We start from the raw sequence: 22,950 nt of genomic DNA, 5'->3' as shown, positions 1-22,950 counted from the left end.
CAATTAGTAAACTAGTAAGAGTTTAAAAAAAATTCAAAGGCATACCCTGAAATATATATATTTTTTAAATTAGAAATATAATATACAGAGACAAATAAATAATTGTGTGATTTTAGTACTGTACAGTATTATTAAATGCAAAGTGATAAAAGTTTGTGTAAGTTACCTTGTGTGTAAATGTCTAATGTTGTGGTATGATTAGTTTATATTACTTCTTCAAACTGTCTTCTCAAAACCTAAATTTTGTAATGTATGCTTATCTCTCTCACTACTCTTATGGTAACTACACATTATTTCCCAATATATTTATATATTATCATTAAAATTGTAAGCCAAAGTGTTATTCAATTTATGCAAAAATATATATGGTAAGTTTGATTTAGACTGCTGTACATCTGTTTAGTCCAGCCAATATTGTAATGATTTGTGTAAGTTACTATGGACACAGTTTTTAATTCTAATTCTAATATGGCTGCCTGTACTAAGGAAGCCTTGGAAATTGTTGTTATTGTAAAAGACCTTTGATTATATTTTATAACTGGAATCAAGACAAAGAAGAACAGCTTCAGTTATTCCAATGTTACATGAGTTTTTTTGTTTTTTTTTCTATTTTTTGCAAAATATGGGTTTTTAATATAAAAAATAAAGAACAAAATGAAAACAAAGATACAAAACACCGGAAAACAGTTGAAATAAAAATCATGCTTTGAGTGACTGTGGAAAACTCTTTCTGAGCAATACACTCAGACAAGATCACTGAAGGTCCAATTGTAAAGGATCAATGACAATCAGGACAGGATGACATTCTGCACTAGTGCAAAGAGAATCCTTTCAAATGCCCCTGTCAGATTACGGAAGTCATCTGTGAAATTAACAGTACTTGGCTGGAAGGCACTGGTGATAAGCGCATTCCAGCTTGGGCTGACTACAGACAGTCCAAGCCAACAGTGTAAGAGTCAAAAATGTCTTGGAATGAATCAGCTATCACTTAAATTAAGGAAAAGTCTCTCGCTCAATCAGAGATGAAAAGGTCAATCTGACCAGGTTGGATTTGGCAGTTCCTGGGAGCTCGAGATATTGCCTAAGAAAGTGACAGAATGGCCTATACTCAGAAACAATTTGTATATACAATAGAGTATAATTATTCCTTGCAAGAAGTTTAGACAAATAAAGCACAAAAAAGAATAAAGGCTCAAACAAAATGAACATTTACAACAATAGATGCCTAATGTAAAAGTTTATTGTCCAATAACACAATGGTATGAAAACATCAATAATAATCAACCATCCCTCTTCCTCAAATAGTGAAGTTCAAGTTGTATGCTATCTGAAAGTTACCCCCAAATGGCACACAATATTTGTACATACATGAATGTTAATGACAGGCCATTATATAGCTGGACAACAACATTTCACATTACTGAAAGAGAATGTAAAGTTCCAGATACCTCCAACAGCAGCGCTGTACGAGTGAAAATGGCTTTACATTACAACATTATTTCACCGAATCCCACTTTCATGGGGTGAGTAGCCATCAGCCCGGAGAAGAAAGATAAGTACTGCAATTTAATATTTACCACTGAACAAAGTATCTGGACAGCTTTAAAAAATGCAAGTAAACTACTTTCTATCACCTTCAATTTTAGGTCCACATGTAATTTTATAATATACTTACCAGGATTTCAGACTGAAATGACCTGTGGTCACCAGTTGCCTTTCCAAGAATAACACCTGATACTTACCGTAGTATTGTACATTCATCTGGTGGTTTTGGTTGGTGCATGAGAGTTGCTACGCCTTCTTTCTAAATATGAGGGTAATCGACCAATGCCCGAACTGCGGCGGTTGGATGACCTTTGTATCGAGCGCCTCTCACCTAGGCCTACTCCATCACCTCGGTTTCCATCTGTATTATTAATAAAAGTTTATATACATGATGTCATAATATAAATAACTTGAGATCTAAATGTTATAAAATCAACAAATAAGTAAAGAAATCTTTACTTGCAAAATACATACAGTGAGTAATGCAGTATTTTGAGGAGGTCTTTAAAAGCCATTGTTGGATATAGGATTATTTGCAGTGATTAAAGAGTTTATACAGATACAATAAATCCAAGCCTAATAGCCAAAACATCATCATTATTACAATTACTGCCCTTCCCACTTTCAGACTGTTGCTATCACTAAGTAAAATCAGTTAGGGAACAAAAAGCAATAATTAAAATTTATATTTGTGGTGAAATTAACAGTTTTAATAACAGTAGGTGAACTTGCAGCTAGAACAGTATAAATGTAATTTAACACTTTGCATCCTGAGTTTACCATCAGTGGATTCTGATGACATGTATCATGTTTCTGATGATGAAACTAACTTTAAATTTAGTTTCATGTTCTGATGATACCCAAAATAAAAAATGTCTTTAAATTGATTTCTATGAGGTTCAGGAATTGGCTGAGGATGCAGATCAAAGAAACCTTTTACCACATTTAGGCTCTATCCTCTAGGATTAGTTGGCTCCCAAAATGTTTACCTGGTTGACTAGTGTGATCCTTCAGGTGATTTGACTCCAGGGAAATTCAGTCCCAGCCTACCACAACAACTGTCAAATTTGAGCCCCAAGTCATTGGTCTTACCTGCTAGCCAAAGATATGTTTTCATGAGGGTTCTGAGCCAGTTTGGGTTCTTAGTGAACTTGGAAAAATACCAGTTATCTACCTTTCAGCATCTATAATGGTTGGGGTTGGTTTGGGACACCAGCTCAACCGCCCTCTCTCTTTGGAGTACATCTTGTGTTGAATGCTTTGCATTCTCACTAGGTTTCACAGAGATGCTGCCTGTTCTGTCAGGTGCTCAAACGACTTTTGGGTCACTTGAATACTCTAAGTGTGGTGTATAGCTTGAGCCAAGTGTGACTGAAACCAAGACAAATATATAAAAGTTGGTAAATCCTCCTGGGAGGCCCAGAAAACAATGCCTTGACCTGCCTCAATGACCGACTTATTTTGGCTCTAAGTTTTAGGCTTGGCCTACTAGCAAGGGACCGTATGTTGGAAGTGCTGAGCATGTTAGTGTTTCCTCAGCCTGCTTCACTACATCAGTTCATCCTCAGAAGGGATCACTTCTCCTATTTGAATCTCAGGATGCTTTTTGGTAGCATTTGCTGCAAGGTGTATTCCTTGGGCTGAATCTGGCTGACGATATTAAACGGTTTTCTTTGCTCTCTGACTGGAAAGGCAAGAAATAGTTCAACAATTTGTCAGTGCCATTGTGTAGTGGATTATGAGTATATCACTTGGTCAAAAACTTGGTGTATCACTAAGGCGAGTTTACAGCCAGTACTAGATGGATGACCATGCGACACCCATGGTCTTGGCAAGGGACCTCCATAAATGTGACAGGCTTCCTGTCCCTGACAATGGTATACCATGTAGCATAGATATGTCAGCAGAATAGCTGAAGCATGGCTTAACTTGTAAACAATTGCTGTTGGATATAAACAGGAGCTGCCACACATGGACAAATATCCTATCGCACTTTCCTCATTCTTATCTTCATATTCATCTACACGGCAAAAGAATACATAAAAATTTATCAGGAATATTAAAATAAAAGCATTTAAACCTGGAGATTTTTGTCGACAGCCTTGGAATCTGTAACAACTCTTCGCTCTTGTCTCTCCCTTCTTTCATCCTCTGTCTCCTGCCCACCTGATTCACCTTCAGGAGAACCACGCTGTAAAGATGAACAACAGTAATTAATACAAACTTCAAAATATGGATAAAATAATCAACAATTATCTATGAGTTCAGTGTTACTGGTAATGTGGAATTTACAGTACAATACTCTTGTTTATCACTAAAATAGACTACTAGATGAAAATACATACTCTAATATGAATAAGTCAAGAAAGAGCCTTTAATAAAACAAGATGGGACAGAAATGGTTGAGCACGTTGAGCAATGTATTAATCCACGATACACATCACTGATTATGTTAAACAAAAGGGCACTAAACTCGGCCACTCAAAAAATCAGATCAGCCAAAATAAACTACGAAAGAAAAATTGCCTAAAACAAAGTTCTAAAATCATTCTATGTCTATATATGAGGTAAAATCAAAACAAAGGACTCAGTTGGACCTTTAAGGTAGATCCCTTTTGGGACCTACAATTTTTGTCATATACATCATAGGCAAAGATGAGAATATTACAAATACCACCATCAAATTTGCAGATGACACTAAGATTTATGGTAAAGTGGGAAATAATAATGATATTGAAGCCTTACAAAGAGATCTACAAGAACTCCACAAATGGTCAGAAGACTTTTCATATCGACAAATGCAAGGCCATGCATGTGGGGCATAATAACCCATGCCACGACTACCAAACTAATAGCATTACATTACAGCAGATTGATGAAGAAAAGGACCTTGAAGTCAAAATCCACCACTCACTAAAAGTTTCACAACAGGTGGGTGCAGCAGTCAGGAAAAGCTAACCAAACTCTTGGGATAGTCAAGCATACTTTTGACTATAAGTAAAAGAAGGTAATGGTTCAACTGTATAGATCTCTGGTGCCCCCATTTGGATCAAACGGTATCAAACCATGGAGACATCATTTTCAGTGGGACATAGCTGCTCTGGAGAAAGTGCAAAACCAGGCAAAAAAAGTCATTCCAGGGCTAAGTCATCTCTCATATTAGGAATGCATTGAAACTTTAAAAATACTGAACAAATTAAAGGATGTTGATCCAGATATTTTCTTCAGATGTAACAAACAAGGAGCAACAGTTTCAAGCTCAACAAGCCACAATGTAAGACTGAGAACAGGAGATGCTTTTTCACCCACAGGGTTATTAACCCATGGAACTGTCTACCCGCCAAAGCCATAACTGCCAAAACTGTGGCAGTTTTGGCGGTTATGGCTGCCAAGTTTGGCCAAGTTTCGAAATATACCTGGAAAAAATCCTCAAGGCAAATGGGGGAACCTTCGACAAGCCACCGGCTTCCTATCCTCATCAAGGCCACTAGGGTTAGTGGCTCTCAGGTAAATCAGGTAAATATGGAACACAGCAAAGAGGGAAGGGTATATAACACATTATAGAGGGAAGGATATGTAACACATTATAGAGGGAAGGGTATATGACACATTATAGAGGGAAGGGTATATAACACATTATAGAGGGAAGGATATGTAACACATTATAAGAGGGAAAGGTATGTATCACATTATAGAGGGAAGGGTATGTAACATTATAGAGGGAAGGGAATGTAACACATTATAGAGGGAAGGGTGAGTAACACAGTATAGAGGGAAGGGCGTGTAACACAGTATAGCGGGAGGGGTAACACAAAATAGACGGGTGTGTAACAGTATAGAAGGAAGGGCGAGTAGCACAGTATAGAAGGAAGGGCGAGTAGCACAGTATAGAAGGAAGGGCGAGTAGCACAGTATAGAAGGAAGGGCGAGTAGCACAGTATAGAAGGAAGGGCGAGTAGCACAGTATAGTGGGAAGGGCGAGTAGCACAGTATAGAAGGAAGGGCGAGTAGCACAGTATAGAAGGAAGGGCGAGTAGCACAGTATAGTGGGAAGGGCGAGTAGCACAGTATAGAAGGAAGGGCGAGTAGCACAGTATAGAAGGAAGGGCGAGTAGCACAGTATAGTGGGAAGGGTGTGCAACAGTATAGAGAGAAGGGTATTTAACATAGTACAGAGGGAAGGAATATAAAACAGTATAGAGAAAAGTATATAACATAGAATAGAGGGAAGGGAATATAACTTTATGTCAGACCAATCAAATGTTCAGTGCCAGTTACTATTGTGTTTACATCCTCCAATTTGTAAACAGATTCAATGAATATTTCTTGCTAAGTAAAATGTAATACTGTACTTCATTCAATATTCTGAGTTCCATTCATGGATATTTATGTGAATTTACACTTGCTTTTTTTGCAAATGATCATTCTGTCAATCTGCCCCATATTTCCCGCTCGTGCCTTAACTGGTGTGCAAACAAAGAATAATGTATGAAGTATATAATACAGTAAAACGGTTCTTACTGTCTACGAGACCGTGAGTTTGCTTTCATTCAATCAAGGCCCTCTCTCTGTGTGAATTGGGACATTTGTTTTCAGCCATATGATGACCAAACCACACATCACAAAATGGAGAAAAAAAGTTTCTGTCCGTCCTGGACCATTACCAAGCTGTGTTATATTATTGTGGCAATATGTTTCAGCCATATTATTGTGACTTATTCTCTGCACAAGGTAATCTCTCAATAACTGAAGTTGTTGGCCCACAAAATTTTATAAAATGATGAAAAACTGTTAGATCATTATCTGGTGAGGCTTCAATACCTGGCTTTCACAGACTTCAATCTTGTCGAGCTGAGTGATAGTAGTAGATATGGCCGCTGACACATCCCTGTCATTCTCGCTCACTAGTAAGCTGCCCACTACAGTCTCTAGCTCCTGTTAAATAAATTTATATGTTAAAATACAACAAGACATTGCTTCTAAAGTCAAAGGTTTTGCTAACAAAATAATTTAAAAAATTATTACATATCAGTGAAAGCTGATGATAAAGAGAGGATTACAGTTTAAGAGGGATTTGAAGATCTAAGATGTAGAAGGAGATATGCTAGGTGGAATCAAATTATTTTATAAAAGCAAAGTATGTATTAAAGTTAATAATGGAAAACCATAGGCTACACAAATTTCAAGAATGTGATAACAGATTAGAATGTATTTGTTTTAAACAAAAATTCTAACTAGTCACTAAATGGCAGTACATGAATCCCAAATGGGTCCACAACAGTAATTATTCTGCATAAATCCAATTAAAGTTATATTCTACTAAAACCAATCCCACAGATATAGTAGAAGCCCGACGGTGATTCACAACCTAAATGCCGCTATATATACAAGTACAGTAGAACCTCGAGTGACGAACGCCTCAATTGGCAAGCATTTTGGGTTACAAGTGCCCAGATCACCAACAATTTTTTCTCATATGGCGAGCACTCGTTTGAAGAACGACAACACCACATGGTGGGGTTATGCTGCTTCTCGCACATTCTCGGACGCCTCCAATGATGCAAATAAATTATGTTTTTTTGTTTAAAGATGCTGATGATGCTGGGATATAAAGGGGTGACTGCTGTGATGTTGCAAAGCATTGACCTTTATGTAGAAAAAAGAAATAAAATTTTTTGCAAAACAACAAATGTCAAAAAGGTTCATTCGGTGTTCGGCAGGTAGGCTGCTCCATGTTTCTTAAATAAAAAATATAAAAAAATAAAATAAAAAACAGTGGGAACACTTTGAAAAACGGACATATGCCATAAAGGTTCATTCAGTGTTTCTCGGGTAGGCTGCTCCATTATTGAGACAAATGAAAAATACAAAACAAATGGAATACATTTGAAACAAGGAAAGACTATCATAATGGAGCAGTCTGCCCGACAAACACTAAACGAACCTTTATGGCATTTGTCCGTTTTTCAAATTGTTTCAATTGTTTTTTTTATTTTTTATTTTTTTATTTTTTATTTAAGAAACATGGAGCAGCCTACCTGTCGAACATCAAACGAACCTTTTGCTATAAAAAAAATGAAAAAAAAATATTGAACATATTTGAAGAAAAAAATGTCAAAGGTTTGTTCAGTGTATGTAAGGTAGGCTGCTCCATTATTTCAAACATATCATATTGATGTTTTTCGGTGGTAGAACGGATTAATTTGATTTCCATTATTGTCAATGGGGAAATTCGTTTTGTGTGACTTCCGTTTCACATGACGAGCACGGCGCCGGAAAGAATCAAATTCGTTATTCGAGGTTCCACTGTACTTAGGATATAGGAATAACTCCTGCTTCATAAAATACAAAGGCTCTTGAATTAAAATAAGTATATCTCACCTGAAGCCTGGCTTTATCTTCAGGCAGTGAAATTGTGGCTTTCATCTGGGGAAGTAGCACTACCAGCTTCAACCGAATGTTGGGGACTTGATCACCTGTAACAAACAATATGGAAACTTCTCTTCATAATATTCTAATTAATAATATTCTTTATAATATGAAACATAATATTCTTAAAATTTTGCTACAAATTACCTACTTAAAATTATCTTTTTAGATTAAGGACCTGCCTCTAACGCTATGCATGTTAGTAGCTTTGCAAGAATGTAAAAACATCAAAGCTATTTACTCTCCTAAACCCAATGTATCTTCTTGTATATAATAAAAAAAAATAAAAAGTACACAAGTGAATGATTGCTTGCATGTACTTACCTTGAGCCCTGTCTCACAGTTACCATGATGAATTTTTTCACACACATGAATGCACCCATATGCACACACACATCATTTACTTATATAATATAAATAATATATATAAACATAAGCACAAATACTTATCAATGAAATTACACATCTAATTATTTTATTCCACTGAAGTACAGTACTGTAATTTGCTTACAATGTAAAGACAGTAGTGGCCTGAAGAAATAAGACTTGAAGAAAGCCTTGGAGAACATTTCTAGAACCATCGTAGCTACGTTGAGAAACAGCATTCGCTTGTGGCAACTATTTCCTTCACAAAATTCTGAAATTTTAGACAAATAATAATTTAAGGTACTGTTTACATTGTTCCTTTCTTATTTAATTAACAGTTACTAGATTCTGACATATTTTTTTAGCTAATGTATATATCTTTAATATTTTATTGTGATAATGTCTCAAAAGTCATTAGCTTTCCATTAATTACTGGCATAATTCATACCTACAACTGAAAATTCTCTTTTTTTTTTCTAAGTAAATAGATGTGTTACCACTGTGCCACTAGTAATTTTACCATAGTCCAGAAATAAATTTGTCAACAATGTCTTGATCTATATGGCTGAGTTATGGGACCTTAATACTAGGAATGTAAACCAAAACATTAAGCTATGCTGGTACTGGACAAAATGCTCAATACACACACCAAACAGAATGCCTCAAAAGAGTAAAATTAACTTTGGAGTGTTAATATTTAGGAACCAAGTAACCACAGGAATTGCCACTGGCTGGGCACCCTCAAATATAGCAAAGGAAGAGGTCAGCTAATGAAACTGGACTTGAACTAACACACTAATCCAAATTTGGGATTTAGGCTGGAAAAGGCAAAAAATGAAGTGCTACCCCAATTTTGGGTGGATGCCAGGTTTAAAATTAAGGATTACCAGCTTCCTTGACATTGCTGTGGTGACATTGGTGGTGGTTGTGTAGCTTTGATATACTAATAGTAATTTGCACAAAAAAAGATAAAAGTCTTAGAGAGTCTGGTGATTAGTATGGAGATCTTAGAAACTTTAGTTAAAGGGCCATCCGAGAGATCATACCTCAGAAAATTAATGGAAATAATAATATTATACTGTACATGTAAACTGTAATTTAACCAAAATTTTTTTACAAGTATGTAAAACTGTAATCTATTCTCTCTTATTCTATGTATAATAGCAAGACAAAGAACCCACCTGACACAAGAGTATTACTGATATGTTCTCTCTGCTCCGAGGTGTTCATGTGTCGGAGGTAAACCAGCAGAGTCCTGGCTGCTGCAAGTCGACATGGAATTGGCCGCTGAGGAATCAGAAAAAATATAATGTATATAACTTACTGCTACTTTTGGTGAAAATATATACATAATAATGCAAAGGAAATGTATTAATCTATAATTTCCTAGGAGCCATGTGGGACTCAAACCAAAATGCATAATGTCTTGCTCCTTCTGTCAAATTCCTATCCTTCATTGTGAGGTGGTTTTGATAATTTAAGGGTGAGGAAGGGAGGGGATTAGTGGGGCTACAGTTGAGGTACAGCACATACAGTGCAGATGCCCCTTGATTGGGGAATGGAGCAATATAAAGTACAGTATACAGGAAGCTTGCTGCTCCAAGCAGAGGTAAACATTCCCACCTGAGGGTAGCTAAGATAAAAAGGATGCCTCCTCCATTCCTGATCCTTTTTAGACCAGACAAAGCCGAGAAGTTATTTGGTGCCACATTCCAACTCCCCGAATGTTAAAATAATGTGAGGACAAAGCTCTGAGAAGTCAAAAGCATGACTACATACAGAGTTGAAGCATCAACCAAACCACTGCCATCTAGAACATTGATGTGAGCACCACCAGTGCCAGGATACTGATTATGTCCTGTTTTTTTCGAGCCTGAATCATTGTCAGCTGAGGCGTCTCTACATCCGAGTCATCACATAAGCACTGTCCATCCGAAGTCAAAATGTAATGTACTAGTATACAGTATATAACAGTTTCAATTTTTTTGTGCAGGATACTAAAAATAATTTTTGTTGTTTATGCTATTCATTACATGTGATACAATAAACTCATTAATATATTAACTATACACATTTTAAAAACTAAGTAAGTAAAATGATAATAGTTTGAACTACTAAGGATACACTGATACTTACAGCTGTTTGCATCCTAATGAACATAAGAGGAACAAGTTGAGTGAAGATGAGGTCGGTGGGAAGGCAGGGAGCGAGAGCAGCTGCTTGAGTCAGAGCTTCAGCATGCACTCGCCACATGCTTGTGATGCTCAGTGTCTCCTCCCCTTGCTTGATGGCCCCCACCACTTCCATAAGCTCTCCTCTCTGTTCATAATCACATTAGAAATTAAACAATTTATAATTAATTTCCATGTACTGTATATTGATAATGCAATTTATTTTTCCAAGCTCTTCAACCAGCAGTGATACACTAAAACGTAAAAGAATATGAAAATAAATGAATCTGTATCAGGCCTACTGGTTCATGCAAGGACGCTACTATTTACATTCACCCGGTCCCACTTATGTGCTAGTCCGGCCTATATACCTGAAACTTTCCTGTCAGTTTGCTTGTATCATGTTACTTAGTAACGTTTTCCACAAATTTGTAATTTTATTAAAGAAAACTCTTAAGCCTCCAATTTGAAACACTTTTTCATGTTCTATCTTGCTTTAATATTTTAAGAACCCTATTTATATCCTCGTACTTATATCCAATCTCCAATTTCATATTTTCATATGCCATTTAAAATTTGAAGTGCTAACTTACAGGAGACTGTGGAGTAACTGCATTGTGTCTGTGCATGGTGGTGATTATATGAGGAAGGTTGGGCATTAATGCTGCCAATATGTCCAGGCTTTCAGAGCGTAACAACTGTAGAAGTCCCTCCTTCACAAGTCCCACCTCACTACCCACCAAAGTACACAGCTAAAATGGGTGAAGAAATATGAATATTATAGAGTAAGTTTTTTAGTTGTGTCATTCCTTAAAAAGAGGAAAGATTTAGGAATTTATTGAAATACGATATTACACAGCACAATGTACTACTGTACTTTTTTATGTTTTAATAATATTGACTTCAGAATAACATAATGAAACAAAATAATTTAAGATTTTTAAGGAAAAATTCTAACGAATAAAACTGACTACTGTAGTTGTAAATCTAAGTTGAATTTAAATGTTTCAAGCAATAATAGTACTGTACATACCTGATGAAAGGCTGCTGCTACAGTTGTTCGAACCTGTTGACTGGGATCAGTAATGAGAGACGAGACCGTATCGTGCAGACTGGTTCGGTAGGTGGTCGATCCTCCAGCAAATGCTACCATACATGGCAAATTATATGCACACTGCTGCCGACACTCGGCCTCATACTCTCCATTACGAACTTCTGCTACCAAATCTGGCATCTGCAACCACATTAATATAAAATACATAATTCCTTCCTTGAATGATATTGACAAAAACATTATCATTACTATACTGTAATACCATTACTATGCAGTACAGTAATGGTAATGCAATTATATCAATATCAATCAGGGGGAAACAATTATGTATTTTTGTACTCCAAACATTGATGCTTTAATATTTGTGGTGAAAAATTGTCTAAATTTAAGCAAGTTAAAACTTACTCTAAATGTACCTAAAATTGCATATAATTTTCTAGTAACAATCACATATCTTTACCTTCCTTCCAAAATGACAAAATTAAGAATCTTCTTCAAGCACTGTAATAAGTGAAAGCTTCTCTGCATTACCATAAAAATATAGAACACAATGTACAAACACACACACACACACACACAAACAAATTAACTTACTATGAGAGTTACATGCCTGCATGTTACATCTTACATTCACATGCCAATTAAATTTACATGTTAAAAATTAAAAAGCATAAGATACATTGTAACACAGTACTGTACTAAAAAAATTATACAGTGCAATTTATTTCTTTACCGGAAGTTCTGTTTTTTTGGAGTCAGGGAGTCCCAACTTTGCTAGTGTACAGTAAAAATTCAAGAACCAGTTCTTCTGATCTTCAGTCAGTTCATCTGAAAAAAATACATATATACAGTATATACTAAGGCTACACATGTCCTTTTATTTTCTAGTAATTTCTATTTAGTTAAAAATGTTCTACATGTGTTTCTGATTAACAACACAAATGGCTTGAAGTTTACTTTTATTTTACTATTCAGTACATGTACCTGCTTGCTGGTAACACCTTACACAGAATGCAAAATATATTTATCTCCATTATCACAAAGTAATAATACTGTACACAACAATTAAGATATTTAAACATTAAATGCATGTACAAGTCCTTTGATTTAACAATTATACACTTATTAATTACTCACCATGCAGCCCGTGGCATATGCGGCCCAAAAGATGTGCAGTTACAGGTAAAGATGCGTCTTCTACTCTTAGTGCTCGCTCACATACCTTCCTCACAAGTGGAACAAGTGTTCCAACTCGAGTTTCTGATGGGTAAAGTCATAAATAAATAACTTATTTCCATTTTTACTGTATAAATGAATACATTTCAGTTATTGTTGGAGTACAGTGCTGTATTATATGTATAAAATAATTAGACATGGACTGAATACACGAGGCTAAAAAGTCCTTCACAAGTTGGCATCTGATGTGAAGAAGTTGACAATGTAAATGTCAATCAGTCAGTCAAGTTTAGCACCATTGGGTGTGGCCAACTATGGGGAGGGATGACTGAGTCGACAGCCCAACCCTTGGGTAGAGGGACCTTAGTAAGCTTAACAGTTGTCCTTTCTAGAATAATTGCAAATCAGCAAACTATATTTCACAATTTATGTTACTTTAGCATAAGTTATGAAACTTTAACATAAAAAAATATGAAAAACAAAGAATTATGAATACAGTGAAAGTGAAATATCAATGAAAATGAAATACAGTGAAATATCCTTAACCCTTTAATACCCAATAACTGTATTAACTGCTCGCTAATTAATAATTAATGATTAAAATAAGTAAAAAATGATAATAAAACAATTGTCACATGAATATGAACTAAAAAGTAATGAATCATAAGTATAAGAGTTAAAATTTAAGCAAGATTTGACCATATTTTGTAATAAAGCATACTAACCATCATCAAGCAGAGGAATCATAAGCACTACTGTGTTTATCCCGGCCAACCGCACATTGGTCTCCTCGTCAGAGCAGAGATCCACAAGCTCTGGCAGGATGTGAGTCTTGGTGGCATCCAGACCCAGACCCCTTGCCACAGCAGCCAGCTGACTACACATACTGCCTCGTACCTCTCCACATACATCTTGACACAAGCTTTGTACAACACCAACTACTTCAGTTTTCAACCTAGGGGAAGAAATGTATACATCTTTTAACAGAATGCAGTATATCACATTTACAACTGTAAGTATATTTTTCAGCAGATAAAGAACTACTGTAGATATGACACCTAACCCATACATCTGAAAATATAGAAAATGGTGACACTTCAGTCTATCCAGGATCATTATCAAGTGGCTTGGATGCATAATTTTTACCCATTTTATTGAGAGGTAGGACCAAAGAGCCGAAGCTCCACCCCCGCAAGCACAACTAGGTGAGTACAAGTAGGTAAGTACTGTAGAACAAGGGGGACACAGATGAACACTAAACACATGAATAAGATATGTATGGCAGAAAGAGCTTTTTCAGCACGTAAAAAAATTATAATTAATTAAATAAAATGGCTGTCATTACTAAATCAAAATAAAATTTGTAAATTGCATAGGAAAAATGAGAGAAGAGTCTTTGCATTTAAGTGCCAATGGTTCTAAAAGTGATGCTAAGGCTCTGCCACACAACTTTGCAAGTACATAAATTTGAGTTCACACCAAACAATACTCACAGGAATGGTTCGAACTTGGTAGCTATTTTTCCAATGAGCTTACAGGCAGCCAGGCGAGCCGACACCTGCTGGGATTGGCCCTTGCTCACTGCTAGAGTTAAAATCTGAAAAAAATACACTATGTAATGATAATATAGTTCATAAGATATATAAAAGCATGCTTTTGCATAATATTATAATTTACCTTTTTAAATGCTGTTAAGTCTTGAGCAGACTTAATCACACACATCAAGATTTTTAGCCATACTTTAAAATCAATCAATATTTGACATTTTCCTATCCAAATTATAATAAAAATATGTGATAATATTAGCACAAATCCTTCAAAATCCCCATAATAATAATCATTCTACAAGTTATGAGATGCATCTTTCACAGGTAATACCTGACTGTATAACTACATACCTCATCTTTAATGACTTCTTTGGGAAGAAGGTCTATTACATCCAACAATGTCTCCAACCACGCATTAGCCACCACTGAAGAGTAATAGAGCGATACATTAGTCATATAGTTCAATTTAATACTGTAATAATAAATAATAATTCACGGTGTTGGGGGATTGGCAGCCAGTGTATATAATCATTTAATATTGTATATAATAATAATATAAATGTTAGGCTTATATCGAGGTCCCCCACAAAGTCGAACTAATGACCTTTCCAAGGATGCAACCCCACAACAAGCTGACTAACTCCTGAGTACCTACTTACTGCTAGGTGAAGAGGTGCATAAGATCATAGGAAATGCACACCCAACCTTTTCTGTCCCACCCGGGATCCGAACCTGGAATTCCTGATTGTGAGTTAGGAATAAACCTGACTGTACTATGGGACCCCTCAGTCAGCCTGTATTAGTCCTACCATTATCTAGCAAAATGCTGTGTTAATGACTTTGCATGAATGTAAAAATACAAACCTTATGTAATCTCACCAACCCATTGCACCTTCTTGCAAATATTATTATTATTATTATCTGAATGTCTAAGACATTAAACATACAGTATGTTACTTCATCCTGTATTTTTCTCAAAAATACATTCTAGTTCTGAATAATAATGTATTCAATGGAATTTTACCAATAAGGATCTGTGATTTCAGAAAGTGCGGGTTTTTCAGTACAGTATAGAGAAAAAAGAATGACTAGAGACTTGCGCCTGGCTGCGCGCACAGTGGCTAGGGGATACTTAAAATGAGGCCAGGTCAAGCACCCCATATATAGAACTACGGGTTCGCCATAGCCTGTGCTACCTGGAACTTTTTGTTCCAGGTAGCGAATCTTAGACAACAACAACATCAAGCACCCAGGTGGTGCACCAAGGCCAACAGAAACAGAGGCCACCAAAAACACCACCACCATTCCTACTGAATGAACAAAAGCCAGAACAAGTCAGGGAATATTAGGTGCTTTCATTATGCAAGCACCAGACAATATATACAATGACTACGACACGAAAGGCACTCTACCTAGCCAGCAAATCCACACCTTCCATGCCAACGAGTTCCAGGCCATCCCCAAATAGAACCACGAAAAAACAGCTGCAAATAAAACCTGACCATATGTACCAGTTCTATGATCTGGAGACACTCAACCTAACTACTTTAAACTGTATCCTGTGTGGTAAGCTACCAACATATAAACCTACGACTTATGGAGAGCAGAATAAAAAGGTCAAGCCATGAAGACCGAAGATACGTCTACAGAACCACACTGAAAGCGGAAGCTTTCCTTCCCTTCTTTAGAGGGATAGGGACTTAATTTTGCTCGTTTTTATTTACTTTTTTCTTGTCACCATATCCACCACTGTGGAGATCACCACCCAAGACAGAAAATATTAGGTTTAAGTCTATAGTGTTTTTCCTGCCCGTAACGCTTTGCGTAATAGTGGCTTTAGGCATTGTATGTACTAGCTCTATCTATAAATTCAGCAATATTTGTATCACCCCTTGTATGTATGTACAGTACAGTACTTTACATGAATAAACATTTGAATTTTTAAATTTTAAAACTCTACCAAGATAAAGAAGACTCCACCAAGATATCCAGCACCACCCAAGGGATCCAGCCTCATCACCCAGCTTTATATGGAGCTTTGTCCGAAGCTTTGCCCGAAACGCTGTGCTTACTAGTGACTTTAGGTATTGTATGTACTATCTCTATCTTTAAATCTATCATTATGTATGTAAACCAATGGATGTACCTTTACCTAAATAAAGAATCTGAATCTGAGTTGTTCAGCATCAATCTAGGCATGCAGTCAAGCCCTGGCACTTTTTCTTCAACTCCAGCGCTTCCTCTCACCGACTTCTCTTCAGCTGCACCCCACTCCCCGCTCGCCCCTTGGGTATTTTGTACCGTATATTGAAGACGAAGAAGCACCCTCCCTTTCCACCCAGCCGGCGGTAGCGAGCGGCTGGCTCACTAATGTGTTAAGGCTGCCCTTACAGTATAAGACAGGTGTCCAGGTAAGTATGCATCTATTTAATTATTTTATTTATTTATGCATATACTGTTACGGACCCGAGCCCAGCGTCCGAGCACGGAGCAGTGACGACCGCGCCATCTGTGGGTCAGCTCCCGAAACCCCCTCCAAATGGACGACGCCATCTAGTGAGGACGAGATATACTGGCCACAAGGGCTGGTTTCCCGTCCTGATCAGCTCATAACATAGCCGCTGCTGACCTCTGGTGAGGTGACGCTTAGACAGCAACGCCATCTATGGAGTGGATAGGTGGGCGTTTGTGTCTAAGCCTGTAAGTGAGGTGCCCTAGAGTGTAACTAGTACTGATGACGTGTCTGATTACAGAGTCGACCTGGAACTGCTGTAATGGAAGTTGGATCAGTCTACCCAAGGCAGCCGAAGAATCTCCACATGTTTGCTGCAGCAGCTGTGAGTCATCCCCCCCCCACCCCCCCGGGATGAACACTGTTGTGTTAGCCTGCCTGTGAGGTGGCAGAACCAGGGATTGTCGTACCCGGGGCTGACTGGTGGAGAAGACTAACCACTGGGGTGTTGTGGTGAGGAGAGTGATCTGTGAAATCACACGAGGCTCCTGCCTAGGGCTCGCAACCCTAGTATCGGTCGTGGAGTGGCCTACGCAGCGTTGCTGATTGGAACCTGCCAGCTAAAGGCTGGATTTGTGGTTGACGGCCGCCACGACGGTGCACCCAGTGGGACTGTGATTTGGCTGGCCTGTGGCCGGGGTAGACTCGCTGGGAGAATCTAAGGATTCGTCTAGAGGCCACAAGAAGAGAACCAGGGCTACTCGTCTTGAGCACCGTTAAGCAAAGCATCCTGTGTCTTCGGAGGAAGACAAGTGATTGTAAATAAGTGTAGTTATAGTAACAGCGTGTGACTGTTTATATATTTATTTATTGGTGGTGGTGAATATATATTTATTTCTGAGCAGTTTTATCCCTTCCCCTTTAATTTACTTGCGTTACGGAGCACACCCCTTGAAAGCCACTACTAGCTTGGGGCCGGATACCCAAGCTCTACTAACATCAGAGAAAGAACCCAGTTGCGACCCAAGAGGGCCGTAACATATACCGTAACCACAATCCCAAGGTACATTGGGATTGTGAGGATACATAATATGGTAATTACAATCTTGTAAAGCCATTGGTACGCGCAGCATTTCGGGCAGGTCCTTAATCTAAGCTATTGTTGTTCTTACCAGGGTCCTTGCTGTCGATGGAGGTGAGTATGGACTTGAGGAAGGTGTGCGTGAAGTTGGTGTGCGGGACGAGGTCTCCCTGGAGGAAGGTGAGAGCCTCTTGGGGTGCTCGTGGTGCCTCCTGCGTGTCAAGCCCCAGCACCCCACCTACGCCCCCACCTTCACCCCCTCCGCCCGCCAGCAGGGACAACCCAGAGTGCACTCTGAAAGATCAAGATTTCATAACATTTGTATAGTACAAAATTTATACAAAATGCATACATACACAAATACATTAAAGGCTCTTACACAAACATGAGAACTAGGCTGGTGTAACTGGAAAATGGTGGGACAGGTGTCTCTCTGGTGGGATACAGAGGTAACGACAGGAATAATGCTGTTGAGAGATGCGAGATTACAGCAGCTCACCTCAAAGATCAGCACTGCAGCTTATTCTATTTCTGATATACATCAGCAACCCGACAGGAATTAGATAAATTTATACCCATAAAAATGAAGACTAATAAGACTACTCAATAGTTCGATCATTAGAGCTTCCCCCTCACACACGTGGGGTCTGCGGTTCGAATCACCTACAGCCCAGGTGAATGGAAATTTATATTCATGTTTGCAAACACTGCAGGATTCATCAAGCACTCAATTGTCTGCTTACGAAACCTCTACATCTTTCATTGACCATGGCGGCTTGGGGTTGGTTTATTAAATAGTTTACGAGCTCTGAAACACCGCGAGGTCATTCTCAACACAAGGTCACTATTGTTACAGACCTTTGAAGTTCAAGTTCAAGTATGTTTATTGAGACAAGCCTTTGAAGTATACCTTTGAAGCTCATAAACTGCTTAATAAATGCAAACTATGTCGTCATGATTGAGGGAAGATGCACGGGTTTCGTAAGTGAATATTTCAGTACTAGACAGATGTGGCCTGCAGCCTGGTTGAAGCCTGCCTATAGTTATGAGTACGATCGTTACACAAACTTGCTCAAAAGGCTGACAAACAATACTGCAATAAAAATATACAATGAAACTAAGTACTTTCGAATTTCCGTGCAGCACAGGACAGGGCGAAAGAAAGATTTTTTATTTCCTTAAAATTGTAATACATAATTTGAAGCAAAAATAAATGTGTGCACATGTGCACACGGCTGCGTGCGCGGCGTGCACACGAACCGTCCTGATTGTTGCCAGATTGATTGATTGATAGAGATTAAGCCACCCAAGAGATGCACGGGCATGAATAGCCCGTAAGTGGTGGCCCTTTGGAGCCATTACCAGTATCAAGAGATGATACTAGAGATCTGTGGAGGCGCGACTGCACCCTGCGTGACGGGAGATGTCTCCCGGACCAAATGGTGTTGCCAGATTGATTGTTTGATAGAGATTAAGCCACCCAAGAGGTGCACAGGCATGAATAGCCCTTAAGATTGTTCCCACTACCTGCGGCCCCTTTATAGTGCGCCACATACTCATCCTGTCAGGTACTAGTTCAGACCTTCTAGTACGTTGTCATGTGTTCTTAAAAATGTGGATGAAGATGGCCTCCACCACCTCCAGTATATTCACAAATGTTTCCCCACTCATACACTGAAAGAGTACTGCCTCATAGGCACGAGTGGAGGCTACTAACACAAATGAGTTGAAGAAATGTAAGGAAATACTCGTACTCAATACCGGTGATCAACAAGTGGAATGTACAGAAAGAAGAGTTGTGGAAGCCGCCTCATTCCACAACTTTAAGGCCAGACTCAACACAGAATTTGAACGTCAGAATAGTTAAATTATAAGGCAGCATGCAGACGATGAGTCACAATAACGTGGCTGAAGATATGATGACCAGACCACACACTAGAAGATGAGGAGACGACGACGTTTTGGTCCGTCCTGGACCATTACCATGTCGATTGTCTTGATTGTCATCACAGGGCAACAGGTACAATATGGACAGTGAAAATTAAGTCAGAGGTAAGAGATCCAGTGTGAAATGCCTGCCCCCAGCATCCATGGCTCCTACCGCAGGCAGTAGAGTCAGGTGTGCGCTGAGGTCACCCACAGGTGTCTCCTTTACTTTCACTTGCAGATGAGCTGTATGACACCAGATGAGTTTTACAACATATATATATACGTGACTTGTCGAGGCATACACAACGCACTACCATTTTCGTTCCATAAACTGAATCACTGGAAGCAGTACAAATTCAAACTACTGTACAACATATGTAGGCTTACTTGCAACATAATGGAGAACATACATAATTATAGTATCTATGAGGTCTATGGTGGGAGCAGTGTAGAGCATGACTAGCGGAAGTACGTGAGTCACTCATAATGACACGTGTTCCTGGGCCATACGGCACATTGCACCACCCCCATTGATGGGGAAACACCCCCCCAACCACCCACCTTGCAAAGGGAAGGAAGAGAGCTGGGGACGAATAAAACAAAATTCATTTTCTTCACGCCCACTACCGCCACGGGTGGTGGACATGTGGGCGTGTTGAACCGAGTCATCACCAGTCGAGCCTGGCCCCCCGGGCCGGTCTCGGGGGAGGAGTAGAACTCCCGCAACCATCTTCAGATATGCTCCAGGTACGTACAGAACGATGCCTGCTTTATATTCCTACACACCTGCTTACTCGTTGCCACAAGCACAATCATCGCCAGTAATTGTATAACGCACACCTTCTTCACCTTTGACCTGATTTACAAAACCCCGAAGTCACGTCATTGGAGGCCCGTACCGCATCCCTTGTGGGCCAGCTGGGAGGGAGCCCGCCAGATCATGCGACACACGCACACAGGGAAATATAATAATCAGTAATAAAGAGAAGCCACGGGTTGGGTAGGTGGTGTGAGAGAGGGGGAGGAGGAGGTGGTGCCTGGCGTCACAGGTCGATGAATGTGACGCCAGAGGTAAGGTAAAAAAACTCCGTTGTTGACGTCAAATTCACTGTATCCCTGCTGACCAGACCACACACTAGAAAGTGAAGGGACGACGATCTTTCGGTCCGTCCTGGACCATTCTCAAGTCACTGTATCCCCCCCCCCCTCACCCTTCGATTAAGAGACATGAGCAAATTTATATTAATAATATAGATGTATATATATGCATATTACATTTTTGTTTATAAGTTATTTTTTGATTGCAGTCAATCACAGGAAATTATGCTCGGCGCCCCGTGCAGTCATGGTGGCATATATCATAATATATTATTTAATATCCACACAGTTATAAATCCTTCCGTTCTCATGATACAAAAATATTGTGGTGGAAGTTGGTGTGGTGGTGACTGTGGTAGTGGTGGTGATGATGATTGTGGTTGGTGGTGGTGGTGATGATGGTTGTGGTTGATGGTGGTGGTGATGATGATTGTGGTTGGTGGTGGTGGTGATGATGGTTGTGGTTGGTGGTGGTGGTGATGATGATTGTGGTTGGTGGTGGTGGTGATGATGGTTGTGGTTGGTGGTGGTGGTGATGATGATTGTGGTTGGTGGTGGTGGTGATGATGATTGTGGTTGGTGGTGGTGGTGATGATGATTGTGGTTGGTGGTGGTGGTGATGATGGTTGTGGTTGGTGGTGGTGGTGATGATGGTTGTGGTTGGTGGTGGTGGTGATGATGGTTGTGGTTGGTGGTGGTGGTGATGATGGTTGCGGTGGTGGTTGGCGTGATTGTGGGGGACGTGGGGGGGGTGAGGTTATGAAGGTACAATATCAGTACATACTGTACTAAGGGGTACATACCCCTTAGAATCTTGTATGTTGTGATCATATCCCCTTGTCTACTACGACGAAAAACGATACTACGTGGTTGTTTAGTTCCTGATACCAGAGCACATTGTCTTTGATGAAACTTACACACACACACACACACACACACACACACACACACACACACACACACACACACACACACACACACACACACACACACACACACACACACACACACACTGGGGGGGGGGGTCTGACAGCTGAGCGGACAGCGCGCAGGACTCGTAATTCTGCTGCCCGGGTTCGATTCCTGGACTAGGCAGAAACAAATGGGCAAAGTTTCTTTTACCCTGATGCCCCTGTTACCTAGCAGTAACTAGATACCCGGGAGTTAGACAGCTGTTACGGAGCTGCTTCCTGGGTGTGTGTGTGTGTGAAGAAAAAAAATAGTTAGTAGTTATAGTTGATTGATTGACAGTTGAGAGGCGGGCCGAAAGAGCAGAGCTCAACCCCCGCAAGAACAACTAGGTGAAATACAACTACGTGAATACACACCCCAGGGAGTGAACATAACCCTAACTATAATGTTGACCAGACCACACACTAGAAGGTGAAGGGACGACGACGTTTCGGTCCGTCCTGGACCATTCTCAAGTCCTTCGACTTGAGAATTGTCCAGGACGGACCGAAACGTCGTCGTCCCTTCACCTTCTAGTGTGTGGTCTGGTCAACATACTTTAGCCACGTTATTGTGACTCATCGCCCAACTATAATACTAGAAGCCCACAGCAGAATAACGTCAGCAGCACATGCCAAACTGGCCAACATTTCCGCCCCAAAACTTGGACAAAGAAACCTTCAGGTCATATACACAACATATGTACGACCCAGTTTTGAATACGTAGCCTTCCCTTGAAGCCACCCAAGGCAATGGTTGAAGATTGAAGATATGTGAAAAGGCTCGTTTCTGAACTGAGGAGCTTGAGCTATAAGAAAAGACTAGGGTATAAAATTTCCCTATACTGGTGCAGGAAAGACTGAGGGATCAAGACCTCGCCACTGGAGGAGAGGAAGAATAGAGGGCACATGATAACGACATAAGATTTTAACCATAAACAACAAAGTAAAACAAATGAATTGTTTAAAGCTAGCAACAGCAGACGGTGATTTAGATAGAAATTCTACGCGAATAAGAAGAAGAAAAGCCAGAAAGTACATCTTCAGTGTTAAGAGTCGTGACAAACCATCAGTCTTCAACACCAGAAAAGTCAGCGGCTTCAGAAAAAGTTGGGCCAGCTTGTGCTTCAATGTGGCGCCGCTACCTTCCCC

The 22,950-nt window shown here is 39.4% G+C and overlaps 1 protein-coding gene across 1 annotated transcript in view; it reads right to left on the bottom strand.

Annotated features, from left to right (window-relative positions):
• Window positions 1-589: 589 nt before the first annotated feature.
• LOC123760008 (serine/threonine-protein phosphatase 4 regulatory subunit 4) overlaps window positions 590-22,950 on the bottom strand; it is an 84,254-nt gene continuing 61,893 nt past the window's right edge. The window contains exons 3-17 of the mRNA XM_069325394.1: window positions 17,913-18,115; window positions 14,640-14,713; window positions 14,235-14,338; window positions 13,467-13,696; window positions 12,703-12,825; window positions 12,299-12,393; window positions 11,545-11,745; window positions 11,105-11,263; window positions 10,477-10,659; window positions 9,522-9,627; window positions 8,486-8,611; window positions 7,927-8,021; window positions 6,367-6,480; window positions 3,626-3,736; window positions 590-1,906 (exon numbers count right to left, since the gene is read on the bottom strand). Of these exons, the coding sequence (XP_069181495.1) occupies window positions 1,883-1,906; window positions 3,626-3,736; window positions 6,367-6,480; window positions 7,927-8,021; window positions 8,486-8,611; window positions 9,522-9,627; window positions 10,477-10,659; window positions 11,105-11,263; window positions 11,545-11,745; window positions 12,299-12,393; window positions 12,703-12,825; window positions 13,467-13,696; window positions 14,235-14,338; window positions 14,640-14,713; window positions 17,913-18,115 (1,948 nt within the window). The 3' untranslated portion in view covers window positions 590-1,882. The remainder of the gene's footprint in view (window positions 1,907-3,625; window positions 3,737-6,366; window positions 6,481-7,926; window positions 8,022-8,485; window positions 8,612-9,521; window positions 9,628-10,476; window positions 10,660-11,104; window positions 11,264-11,544; window positions 11,746-12,298; window positions 12,394-12,702; window positions 12,826-13,466; window positions 13,697-14,234; window positions 14,339-14,639; window positions 14,714-17,912; window positions 18,116-22,950) is intronic.

This window comes from Procambarus clarkii, chromosome 16 (assembly GCF_040958095.1).
Source record: "Procambarus clarkii isolate CNS0578487 chromosome 16, FALCON_Pclarkii_2.0, whole genome shotgun sequence".
In the NCBI taxonomy this organism is placed as follows: domain Eukaryota; kingdom Metazoa; phylum Arthropoda; class Malacostraca; order Decapoda; family Cambaridae; genus Procambarus; species Procambarus clarkii.
Note: the sequence above shows the minus strand (reverse complement) of the source record. Positions and strands in the feature narration are given on the sequence as shown.